Raw genomic sequence first — 22199 nt, forward strand, 5'->3', positions numbered from 1 at the left:
TTCCGGAGCCCCTGAGATCACCGCAGATTTTAGGTAGGTATTGTGTTGCTCAGTCTTTTGTATCTTTTTTCGTTTTTTGAAATGGCGTTGTCACTTTATTTTCGACTTATAAGTTTGAATGTCCCTCTGGCATCTTTCTCCTCTCTGTTACCTGCTGGATAGCAAAGCAACCATTTTTTTTAATTAAAAACGCTTTTCGGTTATTAGTTGCAGAGTATATATGACATGACAAACATGACAGACATGCAACATAATAAATACTTAAATGATTACACTGTATCGTCCTATTCATTTTTAAGAATAATACACATTATTTTAGAAGCGTCGTAGAAGTTTATTTTTCTTATATCCAGTGTAAGTAAACCACCAGTATTCGATGTTATGGTAAACCATGGCTTTGTTTTTAATATTGTAATGGAAGTATATTTTGAAATCTGACTTCGGATTCATATTTATATAATTCTTTTCTTCATTTTCTAATTCAATAACATTGATTATGTCAACAGTAAAATAACAAAAATATCGAACTCCAAGGAACATTAAAAACAATGGCGCGTAGACGTCTATATGTCATAATCGTAAGCTATTTCGAACATATACTATTTTGATTTTTGTAATACATTGTACTTAAGAAATATTTAAGTGCATACCCGATTCTCTCTTTATTTGCATCTGTCTTTTCCTGTAATATAAAAAAAAAAAAAAAAAAAAAAAATTAATGAAAAAAAAACACAATATATTTTCGATTATATATAACATTCACGAAACATAAGTAATAGTTAATACATATCTTCCCTGTTTTAGATATTTTTTTTTTCTATTAACACGATAGATTTAATTTTAATCTATCAATATATCTACACAATAAAATACGACAAAATGGTCGATTTTTCTTTCCTTATTATTGATTTTACTTTTTTGAAATATGATAATCCTTTTACACTGTCTTGCGGTTTTTATGTATTCCAACTCGTTTGCTATGCCCGTGGCTGTAGTGACGTTTTGATTTTTAATGAGCGTAATGTATGTATTACTTGTGCATCATTAAGTCAGGGATTTCGTATATTAAGAGAATTCTTGATTATGAAACGAAAAAAATATCAACAAGGTAACGGTAAGTGTTTTGATTACATCAATTAAATGGAATTTAAACGAGTTTGTACTTAGTTTGGCCATAAACTATTATTCATATAACAGTAGAGGAAAAAGTCTGCTATTAAAGGGGCACACCTGATATACACGCATTAAAATACCTACAACCTGTCGATAAACGTTATTGCCAAAACGTAGATAAATGTTGTCAAGAAGGAACTTTACAGTGTTAATCATCTCATCCCACATCCAGTTAGTAAACCTTGCATATTAAACTTGTTATTACTATCTTCTGAATGTTATGAATAAGAATCATGTCAGATATTAATAACCTTTTGTTTCTGATGTAATTTTTGCCATTATACAAATGAAGTTGTGATTGAAAATTCATGTTTTAAAAACGAATAAAGGTTTGATTATTTCAAGCATATATTAGAAGCCAATTATGTGTTAGAAAATTTAAAGTAATTCACTTTATCTTTATTAATGTCTTTCTTTTTACTATAAGGAAAGACCTTACTGTATTTCTTCTGTTTATTAAGGTCTTTTCTTTTCCAAAAGGGAAAGACCTTACTGTATTTCTTCTGATTATTATTAAGGTCTTTTCTTTTCCAAAAGGGAAAGACCTTACTGTATTTCTTCTGATTATTATTAAGGTCTTTTCTTTTCCAAAAGGGAAAGACCTTACTGTATTTCTTCTGATTATTATTAAGGTCTTTTCCTTTCCAAAAGGGAAAGACCTTACTGTATTTCTTCTGTTTATTAAGGTCTTTTCTTTTCCAAAAGGGAAAGACCTTACTGTATTTCTTCTGATTATTATTAAGGTCTTTTCTTTTCCAAAAGGGAAAGACCTTACTGTATTTCTTCTGTTTATTAAGGTCTTTTCTTTTCCAAAAGGGAAAGATCTTACTGTATTTCTTCTGATTATTATCAAGGTCTTTTCTTTTCCAAAAGGGAAAGACCTTACTGTATTTCTTCTGTTTATTAAGGTCTTTTCTTTTCCAAAAGGGAAAGATCTTACTGTATTTCTTCTGTTTATTAAGGTCTTTTCTTTTCCAAAAGGGAAAGATCTTACTGTATTTCTTCTGTTTATTAAGGTCTTTTCTTTTCCAAAAGGGAAAGATCTTACTGTATCTCTTCTGTCTATGAAGGTCTTTCCTTTTCCAAAAGGGAAAGACCTTACAGCATTTCTTCTGTTTATTATTATTATTATTAAAGTCTTTCCTTTTCCAAAAGGGAAATGCCTTACTGTATATCTTCTTCTTCTGATTATTATTATTAAGGTCTTTCCTTTTTCCAAAAGGGAAAGACCTTACTGTATTTCTTCTTCTTTTTCTTCTGATTATTATTATTATTAGGTCTTTCCACTTTTCTGTGGAAAGACCTATTGTATTTGCTCTGATTATTATTATTATTATTATTATTTTTTTATTCTTCCGCCTAATTTTGTTCACGCGTAATATTTTTGTTTCGCAAGATGTCGCTTAGATATTTCTTATATAATATCATACAGTTTATGCGCTTTTTATTTTCACCCATTCTAAGCCGAACAATTTTCTTTGTAGGAGTTATCTCCCCGAACACTGTTTTCCTTGTTACTGCATCTCTTCCGTAACCGTAAAAGAAAGCGACAAATTTATTTTACCAAATTGCTCGTTATATCCTCAGGATGTTTTGTCCAATTTTGACCGAGGCGGTACGTAAACTCCATATGAGAGTTATTTTCCCTTCTGTATTTGACATAAAGGATATATAAATGTATAGCATGAATGGTAAGTGATAAAGACCTAAGGTATATTGATTTGAGTTCCTTGGTCCATTTATATGAAATTGAGGCCAAGGTCAAAGGTCAAGGTCATATTCTAAATTTTGACTTTTCCTTGTTATTTGATCTCCTCTGTCACTTTTAAAGATACAAATTAAAGAACAAGTGCAAAATGTTTGCCTAATTGTGATTAAGATATGATACATTTGGTCTGAAACAATCCAATGACATCTTATAGGATTTATTGTCCCTGAAATGATTCAATTTAAGGTTAACTGATTATTACTCCAACTTGTTACATGATAAAGCCATAAGGTCTTTTGCAAACTGTTATTTGACCTATGACCTTGAAAAATGTCAACCGGAAGTGACTTGAGTGAACCGGAAGTAGTATTTTTTGCACTTATTTCATGGAAAAGTACCTAGAAACCATATATTTTTTGAATGACCATAGGTTAACCTATGTTTTGAGACCGGAAGTAACATTTTATAAACCGGAAGTAGCATATTATCTTCCTTATTACAGGCATAAGTATATACAAACTATATATTTTTGGAATCAGTGTGAATATAGTTATCATATGAGACCGGAAGTGACATTTTCTAAACCGGAAGTAGCTAATTATTTCCTTTTTTACATGCAAAAGTATATATAAACCATATATTTTTGGAATCAGTATAAATAAAGCTATCATATGAGACCGGAAGTGACATTTTCTAAACCGGAAGTTGGCAATTATCTCCCTTATTTCAGGCCAAAGTATATAGAAACCATATATTAATTGAATCAGTACGAAGAAACCAAAGCTTGGACGCCAATAGTAATTTTGAGTAAACTGGATGTAGCTTCTCATCAATAATTTAGAACATTGATGTGGAAAGACCTTCAATTGTTCTCTGAACAATTGGTTTTTAATTATTATTATTATTATTAAAGGCTTTCCTTACTGTATTTCTTCTGATTATTATTAAGGTCTTTTCTTTTCCAAAAGGGAAAGACCTTACTGTATTTCTTCTGATTATTATTAAGGTCTTTTCTTTTCCAAAAGGGAAAGACCTTACTGTATTTCTTCTGTTTATTAAGGTCTTTTCTTTTCCAAAAGGGAAAGACCTTACTGTATTTCTTCTGATTATTATTAAGGTCTTTTCTTTTCCAAAAGGGAAAGACCTTACTGTATTTCTTCTGATTATTATTAAGGTCTTTTCTTTTCCAAAAGGGAAAGACCTTACTGTATTTCTTCTGATTATTATTAAGGTCTTTTCTTTTCCAAAAGGGAAAGACCTTACTGTATTTCTTCTGTTTATTAAGGTCTTTTCTTTTCCAAAAGGGAAAGATCTTACTGTATTTCTTCTGATTATTATCAAGGTCTTTTCTTTTCCAAAAGGGAAAGACCTTACTGTATTTCTTCTGTTTATTAAGGTCTTTTCTTTTCCAAAAGGGAAAGATCTTACTGTATTTCTTCTGTTTATTAAGGACTTTTCTTTTCCAAAAGGGAAAGATCTTACTGTATTTCTTCTGTTTATTAAGGTCTTTTCTTTTCCAAAAGGGAAAGATCTTACTGTATTTCTTCTGTCTATGAAGGTCTTTCCTTTTCCAAAAGGGAAAGACCTTACAGCATTTCTTCTGTTTATTATTATTATTATTAAAGTCTTTCCTTTTCCAAAAGGGAAATGCCTTACTGTATATCTTCTTCTTCTGATTATTATTATTAAGGTCTTTCCTTTTTCCAAAAGGGAAAGACCTTACTGTATTGCTTCTTCTTTTTCTTCTGATTATTATTATTATTAGGTCTTTCCACTTTTCTGTGGAAAGACCTATTGTATTTGTTCTGATTATTATTATTATTATTATTATTTTTTTATTCTTCCGCCTAATTTTGTTCACGCGTAAAATTTTTGTTTCGCAAGATGTCGCTTAGATATTTCTTATATAATATCATACAGTTTATGCGCTTTTTATTTTCACCCATTCTAAGCCGAACAATTTTCTTTGTAGGAGTTATCTCCCCGAACACTGTTTTCCTTGTTACTGCATCTCTTCCGTAACCGTAAAAGAAAGCGACAAATTTATTTTACCAAATTGCTCGTTATATCCTCAGGATGTTTTGTCCAATTTTGACCGAGGCGGTACGTAAACTCCATATGAGAGTTATTTTCCCTTCTGTATTTGACATAAAGGATATATAAATGTATAGCATGAATGGTAAGTGATAAAGACCTAAGGTATATTGATTTGAGTTCCTTGGTCCATTTAAATGAAATTGAGGCCAAGGTCAAAGGTCAAGGTCATATTCTAAATTTTGACTTTTCCTTGTTATTTGATCTCCTCTGTCACTTTTAAAGATACAAATTAAAGAACAAGTGCAAAATGTTTGCCTAATTGTGATTAAGATATGATACATTTGGTCTGAAACAATCCAATGACATCTTATAGGAGTTATTGTCCCTGAAATGATTCAATTTAAGGTTAACTGATTATTACTCCAACTTGTTACATGATAAAGCCATAAGGTCTTTTGCAAACTGTTATTTGACCTATGACCTTGAAAAATGTCAACCGGAAGTGACTTGAGTGAACCGGAAGTAGTATTTTTTGCACTTATTTCATGGAAAAGTACCTAGAAACCATATATTTTTTGAATGACCATAGGTTAACCTATGTTTTGAGACCGGAAGTAACATTTTATAAACCGAAAGTAGCATATTATCTTCCTTATTACAGGCATAAGTATATACAAACTATATATTTTTGGAATCAGTGTGAATAAAGTTATCATATGAGACCGGAAGTGACATTTTCTAAACCGGAAGTAGCTAATTATCTCCTTTTTTACATGCAAAAGTATATATAAACCATATATTTTTGGAATCAGTATAAATAAAGCTATCATATGAGACCGGAAGTGACATTTTCTAAACCGGAAGTTGGCAATTATCTCCCTTATTTCAGGCCAAAGTATATAGAAACCATATATTAATTGAATCAGTACGAAGAAACCAAAGCTTGGACGCCAATAGTAATTTTGAGTAAACTGGATGTAGCTTCTCATCAATAATTTAGAACATTGATGTGGAAAGACCTTCAATTGTTCTCTGAACAATTGGTTTTTAATTATTATTATTATTATTAAGGGCTTTCCTTACTGTATTTCTTCTGTTTATTAAGGTCTTTCCTTTTTCCAAAAGGGAAAGACCTTACAGCATTTCTTCTGTTTATTTAGGTCTTCCCTTTTCAAAAAGGGAAAGACTTAACTGTATTTCTTCTGTTTATTATTATTAATATTAAAGTCTTTCCTTTTCCAAAAGGGAAAGACCTTACTGTATATCTTCTTCTTCTGAATATTATTATTAAAGTCTTTCCTTTTCCAAAAGGGAAAGACCTTACTGTATTTCTTCTGTTTATCATTATTATTATTATTCTTTTTCCGCCAAACTTTGACGAAGTTAGCAGATTTAACCGTAAGACGTGTCGCTTTCAGGTTCACACTTTGTATCGGTGTCATAAATACTTATCCGGAACTCACCCTGTGAGGCAAAAAATTGTGTCGGTTCGGAGTAATCCCTCCGAAACCTAAAAACCTTGTTATCATTCAAACACTGTAACCGTTATAGGTAGAAGAAAAAAAACGAAGGGTGAAATTTGTTCAGGACCAGACCCTGGTTCTTCGTTACTTTTGGATCGAAAAGATTCAAAGACTCATTGGTAGGGTTATGCTCCTATGAAAATTAACCGGTGTCGGTTGGCCACAAAAACTCAGAAACGGTAAGTCGAAGACACCTAAGATCTTCACCAATCATCATCATTTCATGTGACTTTGAAAAATTCCTCAAGGTCAAATTGGTATGTTGACATTGACCTTTGACCTAACACCTTGTTATGGGATAACTTCAGAAACCTTAATACTAACAGAAGTGTTGAATAGTGGAAAATGTTTTGGTCATTAATGCGTAACTTTGTTACAGTTTGACCGTTGAGATTTTACCTTTCTGTAAGGGGCCTAACCCCTGTTTTAAGTTTTCTGAAAAGTCAAAATCAGCTTTTACTATATAACCAAAGGTCCTAGACCCATGGGGGTCTTCAGCAACGACATTGGGGACTAATGACCTTGACAAAGGTCACAAGGTCAAAGGTCAAGGTCATGTCCCAGATAGCGAATTATGTGTTTTTGACATTATTTAAAGGATTTAAAGTGTGTTTTAAAGGTTTTTAAGGTTGACCTTGACCTTTGATCTTACAACTTTTCATTGGATATCTCAAAAACGGTTAATCTTACTTAGTAAATAGTGAAAAATGTTTAGTGACTGAGGCGCAACTTGTTTATATTTTGACCGAATAGATTTGACATATTCTTAAGGGGCATAACCCCCGTTAACGGTTTCTGAAAAGACAAAATTAGCTTTAACTCTTGAACCAAAGGGTCTAGATCTATGGGGTCTTTTATACTGACATCGTGGACTAATGACCTAGACAAGGATCAAAAGGTCAAAAGTCGAGGTCATTTCGCAAATAGCGGATTATGTGTTTTTTGTCATATTTTAAGGGTTGTATGTGTGTTTTTGAGCTTTTCAATGCATTCTACGCCTATTAAAACATGTATTTTACATTACGAAAAAGAAAGACCTCTCAATTGTTCAAGAACAATTGACATTTTAATTTTTAAGGTCTTTCCTTTTACAAAAGGGAAAGACCTTACTGTATTTCTTCCGTTTATTATTATTATTATTCTTTTTCCGCCAAACTTTAACGAAGTTACTAGCCTTAACCGTAAGACGTGTCGCTTTCAGGTTCACAGTTTGTATCGGTGTCATAAATACTTATCCGGAACTCACTCACTCCCTCCGAAACCAAAAAACCTTGTTATCATTCAAACACCGTAACCGTAATAGGTAGAAAAAACCTAAGGGTGAAATATATTCAGGACCAGATCCTGGTTCTTCGTTACATTTGGATCGAAAAGATTCAACGACTCATTGTAGGGTTATGCCCCTCTGAAAATTAACCGAAGTCGGATGCCCACGAAAAACTCAGAAACCGTAAGTCGTTGACACCTAGGATCTTCACCAATCATCATCAATTCATGTGACATTGAAAAATTTCTCAAGGTCAAACTTGTATGTTGACCTTGGCCTTTCACCTAACATCTTTTTATAGGATAATCTCAGCATACCTTAATACTTACAGAAGTGTTGAATAGTGGAAAATATTTGGGTCATTAATGCGCAAATTTGATACATTTTGACCGAAGAGATTTGACTTTTCTGTAAGGGGCATAACCCCTGTTTTAGGATTCTGAAAAGACAAAATCAGCTTTTACTATATAACCAAAGGTCCTAGACCCATGGGGTCTTCAGCAGTGACATTGGGGACCATTTATTGATTCTAACCTTATATAAAGGATTTTTAGTGTGTTTTCAAGCTTTTTATGGTTGACCTTGACCTTTGACCTTACAACTTTTTATTGGATATCTCAAAAACGATTATACTTACAGAAATAGTAAATAGTGAAAAATGTGAAGGTGACTAAGGCACAACTTTTTTACATTATTATCGAAGAGATTTGACATATCCTTAAGGGGCATAACCCCGTTAACGGTTTCTGAAAAGACAAAATAAGCTTTAACTCTTGAACCAAAGGTCATAGACGTGTCGCTTTCATGTTCACGATTTGTATTGGTGTCACAAATACCTATACGGAACTCACCCTGTGAGTCGTAAAATTTTGTCGGTCCGCAGTTACCTGTCTGAAACCTAAAAACCTTGTCATCATTTAAACACCGTAACCGTAAAAGGTGGAAAAAAACATAAAGGGTGGAATTTGTTCAGGACCAGACCTTGGTTCTTCGTTATATTTGTGTTGAAAAGATCCAACGACTCATTTATAGGGTTATGCCCCTTTGAAAATTAACCGATGTCGGTTGGCTACTAAAGTTCAGAAACTGTAAGTCGTAGCCACCTAGGATCTTCACCAATGTTCCTCAATTCATGAGACCTTGAAAATGCCTCAAGGTCAAATTTTTACGTTGACCTTGACCTTTGACCTAACACCTTGTTATGGGATGATTACAGAAACCATCATACTTACAGAAGTTTTGAATAGTGGAAAATGTTTGGGTCATTAAGGCGCAACTCTCTTACATTTGACCGAAGAGATTTGACCTTGCCGTGAGGGGCACAACCCGTGATTTAGGTTTCTGAAAAGACAAAATCAGCTTTTACTATATTAGCAAAGACCCTAGACCCATGGGGTCTTCAGCAATGATATAAGAGACTAATGACCTTGACAAAGGTCAAAGGTCAAAGTCATGTCCATGATAGCAAATTATGCGTTTTTGACCTTATTTGAATGGTTTTAGGTGTGTTTTAAAGCTTTTTAAAGGTTGACATTGACCTTTGACCTTACATTTTTTTATGGGATTACAGAAATCGTGAAGAGTGAAAAATGTTTGGGTCATTAAGGCGCTACTTTTTAACATTTGACTGAAGAGATTTGATCTATCCGTAAGGGGCATAACCTTCGTTTACGGTTTTTGAAAAGAAACAAATTTAGCTTTAATTATTAAACAAAAGGTCCTAGACCAATGGGGTCTTTTGCAATAACATTGTGGACCAATGACCTTGACATAGGTCATAAGGTAAAAAGTCAAGGTCGTGTCTCAAAATTGCGAATTATGTGTTTTTGTCCATATTTTAAGGGTTTTATGTGTGTTTTAGAACTTTTCAATCCATTCTACGCTTATTTAAACATATATTTTACATAACGAGAGGGAAAGACCTCTCAATTGTTCAGAAACAATTGACATTTTAATTATTATTATTATTATTATTATTATTATTAATAGTATTATTTCTTTCCATTTTTCGGTGGAAAGACCTATTGTATTTGTTCTGATTTTTAGGTCTTTCCACTTTTCGGTGGAAAGACCTATTGTTTTTGTTCTGATTATTATTTTTTTTTCTTCTTCCATTACTTTTATTTCTTGCGTATAAATTTTGTTTTGCAAGATGTCGCTTAGATGTTTGGTATATGATATCGAACAGTTTATGCGTCTTTGAAATTCACACTGCATAACCGAATATTTTTCTTTGTAGGAGTTATCTCCCCGAACACTGTTTTCCTTGTGACTGCATCTCCTCCGTAATCGTATAAGAAAGCGACACATTTATTTTATAAAATTTCTCGTTATATCCTTCGCATGATTTGTCCAATTTTGACCGAAGCCATACGAACACTCCATATGAGAGTTATTTGCCCTTATGCATTTGATATAAGTGATATGCATTTCTATCTTGTAAACCATAAGTGATAGAGACCTAGGATCTTTTAATTTGAGGTCCTTGGTCCTAAAAAAAAGAAAATAAGGTCAAGGTCAGAGGTGAAAGTCATATTTAAAATTTTGATTTTGGCTTATTTTCAATTCTTTTCAAAAACCGTATAAGATATCGATAACATATTTTTACTAAATTATAAGTTGCGACATGTCGTAACACATAAATGTTGGCTGAAAGGGTACACTAACATTAAATTGGAGTTTTCTCCCCTCTTATATTAAAAATGAGGCATATAGTGATATAACTCATTAACCATATTTAATTAAGACCTATGGCCTTTGATTTTGAAGCCCTTGGTTTATGACCTTGAAATTGAGCTCAAGGTCATAGGTAAATTTGACATTCTAGATATTGACCTTTGCTTTTACCTCATATGTATACATGATAAAGCCATGGGACTTTTTGCATTACGTTGTAATCCACTTGACCATGGAAAAGCCAACCGGAAATGACCATGTGTAAACCGGAAGTAGCTATTTTTGTGTACTTATTTAATGTAAAAGTATATTAAACCATGTATTTTGGGATTCAGTATCAGGTAATCTATAAAAGAAACCCGGAAGTGACATTTTTCAAACCGGAAAATGTATCTCCCTTATTTAGAAAAAAAATGTATAAAAACCATATATTTTTGGAACCAGTGTACAATAAACTATCATTTGACGCTGGATATGATATTTTAAACCGAATTTTAATAGTTCTATATCAAAATAGATCTTTATGGGTGGAAAGACCTTCAATTGTTCTATGAACAATTGGTTTTTAATTATTATTATTATTATTATTATTATTATTATTATTATTATTATTATTCTTATTATTATTATTATTATTCTTTCCACCAAACTTTAACGACATTTCCCCAAAAAAGTACGCGACATGTTGAAATGATTTTAGGTATCAAGTATCGGTTGACCAAAAGCTATCTTGTGGTTAGGGCACCACGCCGCAACATTTCCTTTATAACGGCTATCTTCCCTAACACCGAAAACCTTGTTATCATTCAAACACCGTAACCATAATAGTTAGAAAAAAAAACCGAAGGGTTGAATTTGTTCAGGTCCAGACTCTTGTTCTTCGTTACATTTGAATCAAAAAGATTGAACGACTCATTGGTAGGGTTATGCCCCTTTGAAAACCTAGGATCTTCACCAATGATCATCAATTCATGTGACCATGAAAATGTCTCAAGGTCAAAGGTCTAGGTCATGACCTAGATTTTGACTGTAGCTTGTTATTGGATTTACTCAATAACCGTAAGAGATGGCTGATTGAATTTGTAATGGAGAAAATGTGTGTCTTATCAAGATCTACGTTTCTTATGTGGGTCCAAAATTATTGGACCAACTATTATTATGGACCTAGGGCACCACAACTGTTTTTCGGGGTCCGAAAAGAAGAATTTTAGCTTATAACTCAAACAAGGTTAGAAATAGAAGAAACTTTGAATTGAAAAAATGTTCAGCATAATATGACTTACAAAATTAGGTCAAGGTCAGAGGTCAATGTCCATAGCATTGACATAAAAAACCTTAGCAACCATACATGTTTGAACTTAGAAGGCTATGAATAATATAAAAATGAAATTTTTAATACTGGCAATTACATTTTGTCCCTAGCAACGACATATAAATCCTTAGCAACCATTTATTTCTTTTTAACTTTAGTCTATGAATAGTAGATATGACATTTTTAATACTGGCAGAAGTACTTTTTTCCTAAACAATCATGTTTGTCCTTAGCAATGATGTTTGTCTTTAGCAACCACTTGTTATGCACATGAAAGTCCTTAGCAACCATATGTTTTTGAAATCAGAAGATTATCAATAGTATAGAAATTTATTATTATTTTATTTTCTACCAAACTTTAACGAAATCCCCCCCCCCCCTAAAAAAAAATGTGACATGTTGAAATAATATTAGGTATCAAGTATCAGTTTACCGAAAGCCATCTTGCGGTTAGGGCACTATACAGTAACTTTCCTTTATAGCAGTTGTCTCCCCTAACACCTTATTAAACTAATAAACCTTTATTATCTCCTTTTCTCAAAAATCATTACAAATATCGATAAAATGGTTTTTTAACTGTTCCTTGGGACATGGCGCAACTTTGATACATTCAAGTCGAAGTTATCCGTTGACTATTAATAGGAGTTATCTCATCTTAAATACTTGACGTAAATGGTATGTTGCTTAATCTAATAAGCCGTTAGTCGTTAAGGCCTAGGACCTTTTGATTTGAGGTCCTTGATACATGACTATGAAATTGATGTCAAGTTCAAAGGTCAAGGTCATGATTGGTCATATAGGGTACAATTGCTCAATTATTCACTATGCATTATCAATATGGTACATTGTCTGTTTGGAACCTGACAACTAAAAAAAGTATAGAATTCTGATTAGATTCTGAAATTAAACTAATCATCTGCTGAAAGTACATAATAAATCATTTCAATGAAAACAAAATATTAGCATGCTTATGCACTGGAACTATCCTCGACAAACAGTGGTTAAGGACGCTCTAAAATTCTGCACTAAATGACACTGCATAATTGTCAGTCAGCCTATTCCAATAGGAAATAAAATGTCAGAGAAATTTTCAAATGTATCACTCTAACTTATAGTTATTTTGGCACATAAATGGTTGATCTTTCATAAAATTAATCAATTAAAAGCATATAACATCCAATCATGAACCTCACAGATTTTTATTCTTACTACTTGAAGTAGTACCATCTTCAAAAAGTTCCCTGTGAAATGTAAACAAGCTGGGGACCCATGGTGAAGTGGAGTGTAACATGATTTTAGCGTTAATCATAGATATACCACTAAATTCCTCCTATCAAGAGACAACACCTGTATGTTGGTTCGACAAGTGTATGACAGTATATTTTAAGAAAAAATATGGAAGGAAAGACCTTTCAATTGTTCGTGAACAATTGACCTTTAATTTGAAATGTAATCATGCCATGCAAAATATAACAATATGTTGTAATTCATGTCTATCAGTCTATCATACTATATCTGAAACATAGTATTGTATAGTAATAACGTAAGTGGCCACAGAAAATATTCTAAACTCACGGATTCTGGTTTCTTCTTGGGCATAGGAAGACATCTGAAATAGAAAAAAAAAAACAAAAACAAAAAAGAGAGGTAAGTTTTCGTTTGTTTCTATGTTATGATGATGATAACAATTATAGGTTGCAATTCTGTAAATATTGACAATTCAGTTTCCCATAGGAACTCCTTTTTACGGCTTAAACTGTACCACTTTTACTATGAAGTTTCGTGAAAAATTATATCCTAGAATTGAAAGCTCATATGCACTACTATTTTTTTTAAAGGTCAGAATATAAGGCTGTGCGGCATATTTTCAACTTTTATATGCCTCGAACTTCTAAGGGTTTAAATTTATACTAAAATTCTGTACTACCCCTCCCTTCACTTTGAATCTTCCACAGATTTAAATTTGACCGCTATTCATGTGAATTTACCCTGGTAACATTCTACGAGATAAAAACTAGAGATCATATCTGGGAACCAGTAGGTAAACAGAACAAAATATTTATGAATATTATATTTCTCCCCAAGAGAGGCGTTTTTTGTGAAACAGCTGTATTTGCAAAGTGTAACCTATAATGATATTAATCATAGTCATAAGATCGTCATAGTCAACAATAACTGTGTAATGGTGTGGAAGAAATCAGGTTTGATCGACTTGAAAAAAAAATTACAAATGATATTTACTGTCGCGGACGACCGAGTAGAATATCCGTTTACAACGATTTCAATTTTTTTTTTCAGGAAAAAGAGTTTGCTTTGTTATACATCAAAAGGTTTCCATAAGAAAGTTGGCAACAGAGATTAATGAAGATTAACTGATAAAAAAAACTGCGCAACCAAAGGTCATTCAACCAAATATTACACAGAAGACGGAAGGTTGAGTATTATCATCTCTGTAATCATTGGTGAACCCTGGTGCTTCCGTTATGCAAATGTAACCACCAAAACCAAAACTGAAATCGTCTCATTTTTTAGCGAAGATAAGATTTATGTTCACTATTACTAAATCAACTTTTTTGGTTCTTATACATTCTTGGCTTTCAAACATTCTGCTTTATGCATTCCTGATGAAGATAGATCCAGAAAAGCGCTTCGGACGCATGAAATTTATAACGTGTTGTTTTCAATTTTAACAGCACTGGGTCGATAAATCTGCTGGTGGACTATCAGTCCCCGAGGGTATCATCAGCTCAGTATTCAGTACTTCAGTACTGACATGATTTATAACAAAACTTTCTAAAATTGTCCGTTAATAAATTTTGAAATTATTAGAAACTAAGGTTTCAACTCCCTCAGGCAAAGTTGACCTTAGATGGATTTGTTTTTTTTTTCAGGTCTTTTTTAGTAATATTGCTCTTCAACTGTTCCGGTTCTTATACATCCTTAACATTCTAACATTCTGGTTTGAGCGTTCCTGATGAAGGTAAAATCCAAAAAAGCTCTTCGGACGCATGGATTTTATAACGTGTTGTTTTCATATTTATTTTTCATTTTGAACGATTTTCATTAATATTTGTAGCGTGTATATGATATACATGACAGGTTTGAATAAAATAACATAACTATTCAATTAAACTATATCGTCTTATTCAATTATCAGTAAAAAACGTATTGTTTTGAAAGCCTTTCAGAAGATATCATTTCCTTAGTTTTTGTATTTAATTAAGTAAACCACAAGTATTCGATACATATGCTAAAATATATAGCTTCGCGTTTGATTAGTATAACGAAAGTATATCTGAAACACTGACTTAATATTCCAAATAATATAATTGTCTTTTTAGGTAACGTTATTATTTACATATTAAATGGCTCGTAAAAATGCCAGAATTACAAGCTTGTTAAAACATATACTGCTTTGTCTTTTGAAATTTTTTGTACATATTACAAACACATGTGCATTACCCAATTCCAGAGTCTTGTTCCATCATTTCCTGAAAAAACGAAATTATGAAAAGAATATATGTGTCTGGTAATTTTTAACAGGGATAATGCAGCAACAAAGTGGTTAACAATGTTTCAACATGATTAATAAAGGCCATCAGTGAGTGAATTTTTTCGATTATCAATTGATTATGAAACTAACCTTTACGAAACAAACAACATGTATAATAAAGATAAAACATATTTTCCCCCGTTTCCAAATTTTGTTTGTTATATCGACATGATAGATTTAATTTTAATCTATATTGATATTTTTTACATTATTAATTTTGTTAATTTTTATTATTTAGACAGGAATGAAGGAAATGTGTATATCATGTATACATTTTGACAGATTGTTAATATTTAGTTAAAGAACTATTAGTACAATCGTCCATAACAATTTTAACAAGTAAAGATAAGAAGTAAGCCTGCCGAAATCTCATTTTACACTTATAAGATGTACTCGGTAAGTAAAGACAAATTCTTTCAATCTTTCAAGCAAAGTATACCTTTTTGTTACTATTCTTTTAAAGTCCCTTTTTGGTGTATTTTACCGCTTAGGATCAACCAATTGTATAAAGTGTAGTTTTCTATTTCTTGTTTTTAAACATTGAATTAAGCAATATTAAAGTTGGTCGTTCATGTAGTCCTTAGAATTAACCAAACGTTATCAACAACAAGTGCCAAATGTTGAAAACTTTTAACAACGATGAAGCCTTTAAGCAAATAAATTATATATATTCACTGCCTAAAACATCTATCAACAAAAAAATAATTTTAGTACATTTAATTGCCGTTTTGGAATATTGAAATAAGACAACCCCTGACCGAAACACGAATGGATTTAACGAGTGAGCAGCAAGAGTTTAATCCATTGCGGCGTTCGGGCACAAATGGTCATTTTTTTTTATATAAAAAAAACAAAATTTTGTTATACTTTTTTATCATATAGAAACATGATCAAAACTATTTTCTGTGCTAATGACAGTAGTTGGACTGACTTTGTGAATTGTTGATATCACTGTACTTTTGGCCTTTGAGTATATATATATACTGTTTATGTAAACATACAGCTCCAAGACGGCAGGTCGAAATGATTATTCCAGCTTTTGCAAGTATTGTGAGGCAAGAAGTTGTTTTAAATGAACCTAGGCAATTTATTGTTGATATGTGACACACTTCATCAATTAATGTGTTTTAAGTATCAAGGAGCACATCTTCGGTCTGAAGTCTTAAGTATAGTTCCCGTAAATGGCGGAGAAACGAGTTAATTTACATGTGAGACAATCGGAATTGATCATGAAAAAAGTATATAAGTCACCATCATCTTTTTAGTACATTATCTAAATCGATCATGTTACACATTTACATTTCACCGAAAAATAGTTTATTATTTATAAAAGGCCAATTTAACCTTCATCAAGTACACTTAAAGCCCAAATGTAAAAGCAAAGGATGTATGAATACCGGGAATACAATAGGAGCTATATGACCAAAAGGGTCTTAAAAGGAATATCCACTGTCGCCGTTACGAAGTCAATTTTGACATATTGAATTGAAACCTATATTTTTTAACGGTCAATTCCTGTAATGTATGCTATGAATTATATCCTTTGTCAATTTTCGTTTCAAAAAGAAGTATGTTTGTTTTCATTTCACGCCATTTTGGCGGGATAATAAATGTTCATAAAATAATCTGTTGTAAGACCAAAATGATGTTGCTTTTAATTTTATACTGGTTTGTTTATAAAACGGCTGTTTCTGTTGAATTCTATGTATATATTGGGAGAGACCTGACTGTATTTCTAGCACTCTCCATTAAAATAATGGAAATAAGTTGCTACCACATCAGTCCTTACACTGAACTTACTTACTGATTAATATAATACATACCGTAGAACATGTAGAAATCGAAGTTAAATGACAATGACAGCTTTTCGCTTTTTTTTAGGGAAAACCCTGAGGTAAATAAATAAATAAGGACAGCTAGCAGGACATCTGCCTTAAATATGAATTTTGACATGTTGCTCGAAACTCAATTACAATTTCTGAGAGAAAACAGGATAGCACTATAAAATTGAAATGCTCTTGATGCAATTTTCAGACCTGCTTGCGAGATATTATAAAATATATGTATCACTGATAATGCATTGTAAATATGTTTTATTTAAAAATAAGAAGATGTGGTATGATTGCCAATGAGACAACGCTCCACAAGAGACCAAATTACACAGAAATTAACAACTAAAGGTCACCGTACGGGCTTCAACAATGATCATAACCCATACCGCATAGTAAGCTATAAAAGGGTCCGATATGACAAACGTAAAACAACTCAAACGAGAAAACTAACGGTCTTATTTATGTACAAAATAATGAACGAAAAACAAATATTTTACACAGCAACAAACGACAACCACTGAATTACAGCCTGCTGACTTGGGACAGGCACATACAAAATGTGGCGGGGTTAAACATGTTAGCGGGCGCCCAACTCTCCTCCTAACCTGGGACAGTGGTGTAGCAGTACAACATAAGAATAAACTATACAAATCAGTTGAAAAAGGCTTTACTCATCAGATAGATAAACATAGAAATGCATCTAACAAAAACACAGAGTGAACGTAACAGGGTACTTATACATCCCTGCAACAAAAAAACACTAGACTGAGAGTACTCGCAGTTACTGCATTTGCATTTTATGTTATGCCCCTCTCATCCAATTTGTATACAAAAAAAAAAAAAAAAAGAAACACTTGTACGGCTATTTGTAATGAGTAGCACTGGAAATAGACCTTTATCATTCACAGTCTTTTTTTTTTGTCATTGTTTAAGATCATAAACTTAATCATATAAGTTTATGGTATTTTTTTTTTAATTCAATCACATTTCGTATGCTTGAATGCGTAGACATACGTAAAAAGTTGAAAGAGTATGAGTTTAGAATAAAATGACTATATTATCTATAATCATCACAGTTATACAATATTTTTTTTAAATATATGTGATGGGAAATATTTATAACAATTCTGCAATTATCTATGATTATTACCTTAAAAAAAGCAATCGTAAAATAGACATGACAAAAAATTGAAAACAATAGATTATGGAAGGACTAACCTGAATCAAGAGACACGTTTTAAAAATTTTAACAATTTTAAAACAGCTAATTCGAATATTCAGTTTTTTTGTTAAATGTCTAATAACATGAATAATTAGCATTCATTGTGCAATGAAAGAATATTTTTTTAAAGAGGTAATTTTAAAACTAAATTAGCAAATGACTTGCTTTATGTAAGACCGTTTAAATTGTTAATAAATGAGAATGTTGACAAGGCAATTTTTGTGCACGGGATTTTAAAGTAAGTTCTAGTACGAACAAAATTGATATTTAACACATTTTGAATGCATTGAGTTACAGTAAGTTCAGAAGGTTTTTAAATTACCCCAACTTAATCTTTGTGACGAAGGTAACACATGCCAAATGTTTACAACTTTTAACAAATAAAGCTTATAGCAAACGTTTAATATATGTTCAAACCCTGAAACCTCTATTTCGGGCCCGGTCTGAAAGTCTTAGGAATATCAAAAACAATGTATGAAATTACAATAATAGGGCATATTAGCCCTGTTCTTCAGATCAGAAGTATATATTTTTTTACATTAAATCAAAAAAGGTAAAGTTTTGACACGACATAACTGTCACTTTATTTGAACTTCAGACAAAACGGTTATGAATGCTGGAAATTGCAGAATTTTCATAAAAACAATGGGTCTATGCATAAGTGGTTTTATTCCTTAACAAAACATGACGCAGGAGAACATAATTATAGTCTTTCTAATCGCCGTTTTTTTATATATATCAAAAGTAAGACAAAACACATTACCAAGCAGAGAAAGGATTAAAGGAGTGCACAGCATCAATCACAATTGGTCTCATTTATTATACATGTTATATGCAAAAACGGCGATTATTTAATACTTTTTACTATATAAATAAATAACACCAAAAATCTTTCTGTGGCTCTGTCGTTACTAGGACTGTCTTTATGTATTGCCGATTTTACTGTACCTTTTTGAATATATATGTATTACACCTGTTGCATACAGTTTTCAAAACGGCAGGTCGTCACTTTGAGAAGATTGATCCAGATTTTGCAATTATTGTGAAGCAGAAATTGTTTAAAAATGAACATGGATTATACTTGTTGATATGTGACACAGTTAAACAATTAATAAGTTTCATGTACTAAGGTGCGTATCTCAAGTTGAAATTAAGTCTCACGTGAGGATCAGATAGCGGCAAAAGTCTCGAAGGGTAAAATAAACGAGTTATTTTGCATATGTGAATATCGGAATTTATCATTATTAGAAATTCATGAACATCCCCATCTTTTTATAACAAATATAGAATAGCATATAGCTTATTCAATATCACACCCGTGTCAACCCGAGTCACCAATATTATCCCATGAGTTCTGCTCGAGGTATTATATTTGAGGAGGGTTTATACGTCGTGTGATATTAAAAACGCCATATCGTAAACACTTTACTATTTACCTCTAGTAGATATTTGTCCCGCTACATGACGTAAAACAGATAAGGGGTTTGATAAAGCCTTTGCAACTTTGAATGATAATTTGGATATGCCGTCATACATATCAGGGGTTTGATAAAGCTTGTGAAACCGTGACTGATATCGATATTATCGCGGAAGGCTGATGCAGCATAATTGTAATCCTAAATTTATTAACACTGATTTTTAAAAAAAAAAATTGTCATGTTTGTTAACAGTCAATTTAAGTAAGGTATGTTAGTAAATTGATTTTAGTCTTAAGCGGTCATTTTGATCTTCCAGATCTCAAGTACAGGTTGAACCACTGATTTAAATGTTAAACAAAATATAAATTTTCTGTAGGCTTTTATGGAAACGTTGTTAAAGTCACGAAATCAAATATTCACGAAAATACAGTTCCTCATTCCGTGAAAATTGGTACCCCCGAAAATAAATGAATCAACTGAAAAGACATTTGTCATTTCGATTTGTTTTTGTTACGGTTTTTTTTTCATTAAATAATCATAAGAAAGATTTTTTGATAATTAATACGGATCTTAATGTTTAAATGCCTACAGTGTTGCATCAAATTGAAAGAGTATGGATTCAAAGAAAAGAGACATACGATAGGATGAAATACAAAGCACCTTTTGACGCAAATGATTTTGATTATGATAATGATTATCCTTCGGCAATTATCTTTGATCATGATTTTAAAACATCAAAAGTAAGATATGCTACACAGGACAGGGTATATAAACTATGTAGAAATTTACCTAAATCAAGAAGCACGTTTCTGCAAAATAAAAGATTTTAAATACTCATCTTTGTTAAATGTCCAATAAATGTTATACAAAGGAAAAGTATTTGCAATACGATATTTTACACTCGTGTTATTCAATTACTTTTGATGCATAAAATTGTTGAAATTATAAATATTTTAGAATTTTACACTTTCGTTAAATATTTAAATGCGAAAGAATCTTCTAATGCTTTGATAAGTTTTAAAGCGTTTAATTATAATGACAATACTAAAATAAATGACATACCTAAAATATTTAACCATACCGTCTGATTCATTTTTCAGTAAAATAATAAAATAAACAATATATTGAAAGCATTGTACATGTAGAAGTCATTTTTTTTCCTATTTTAAGTATAAGCATATCTCCAGTAGTCAGGTTATTTTTTTCTTTCAATATATGCTTAGTTACATTTGTTTGTGAGTTTTATAAAGGCAGTATAACTCAAATAAACAATTTTCCTATTAATTTACCAATTTTATTTGTATTAATCGCTTCATAAACGCTTATTATGAATACGAACTGGTTGAAATTGACTAGTTGATTGATTTATTATTTGGTGTTTAACGCCTCTTTCATCACTATTGGTGGTCAGCTTTTATTAGTGGAGGAATCCGAAATGCCCGGAGAGAACATACGAACTTCGGCAGGAAACCTGACAATCTTTGTCAATTCAGATTGGAGTCGTGTGCACCTGCCACTTGTAAGTTCATACTAAAAACCTCAGGCTATAGTGATACAGTAGTTGTACAACTACAAACAGCCGACCATCGAGGCCCTAAATGTTAAAACATACGTATTTTTACGAAAAAAGAGACGATTTTTCATTCCCTATTGTTAATTTTCCTTTTTTAGACGACGATGTTCCTTTGGCTCTATCATACGGTGTTTATTTATCCCAACTGGTTCGTTATGCCCGTGTGTGTAGTGATGTCATATATTTTAACGAATCAATGCATCACTGGTAATTATTAAATCAGGGATTTCGTTACCATATATTACTTAAAACTTTTACTAAATTCTTTCATAGATATACAGATTTGGGTAGTAAATTTGGCTGTACCTGTAGAAAACTTATTAAAAACGGTATTTCACATCCTCAATTTTACGGTAATATTGTACTAAAAGCGCGGAAATCACTATGACATCCGAGTTAACTCATCGAACCTTTAAACAAACTTATAAGTAAAGGTTATCTTACCAATGTTGTAATTAGATCTTTGAATATAGTTTACATTGGCACTAATATCGATTTTGTCATCAGCAAATTGAAACATAACTAAATTTGTATGCTTTTCAAACGGGATTTATAAAGACACATCCACGTTCATTTTATCTATAAAGAGGTTAACTCTTAACTATCCTACTGCCTGTCGATACATTTATTTTTGGCATTGCACATGTCATTTCTTCTTTGACTGTCCATGAAATTCTAAATCTCTTGGAAGTGTTTTAGTTGATTTTAGTCTCTGATGCATGAATTTTTTATTATTAATTGTTTTGGCTTTTAACTAGCTGTCAGTAACTGCGAGTACTCTCAAATCGTACTTTCTTGTTAATTTGACCTGTTGATACTATTTGTAATGCTTTTTTTGTTGCTTTAATGCTTACTTATTCAGAGTTATATCTGGTCTATATATCAGCTTTGATAAGTGTTTGGAA

At 31.8% G+C, this 22199-nt stretch overlaps 1 protein-coding gene across 1 annotated transcript in view; it reads right to left on the bottom strand.

Annotated features, from left to right (window-relative positions):
* The window catches only part of LOC127714317 (transient receptor potential cation channel subfamily M member-like 2), a 156349-nt gene that overhangs the window by 130660 nt on the left and 3490 nt on the right, over positions 1 to 22199 (bottom strand). Inside the window, exons 2-4 of the mRNA XM_052220378.1 lie at positions 15159 to 15187; positions 13272 to 13305; positions 651 to 682 (exon numbers count right to left, since the gene is read on the bottom strand). Of these exons, the coding sequence (XP_052076338.1) occupies positions 651 to 682; positions 13272 to 13305; positions 15159 to 15184 (92 nt within the window). The 5' untranslated portion in view covers positions 15185 to 15187. The remainder of the gene's footprint in view (positions 1 to 650; positions 683 to 13271; positions 13306 to 15158; positions 15188 to 22199) is intronic.

Source organism: Mytilus californianus, unplaced genomic scaffold (genome assembly GCF_021869535.1).
Source record: "Mytilus californianus isolate M0D057914Y unplaced genomic scaffold, xbMytCali1.0.p SCAF_9, whole genome shotgun sequence".
Classification (NCBI taxonomy): Eukaryota; Metazoa; Mollusca; class Bivalvia; order Mytilida; family Mytilidae; genus Mytilus; species Mytilus californianus.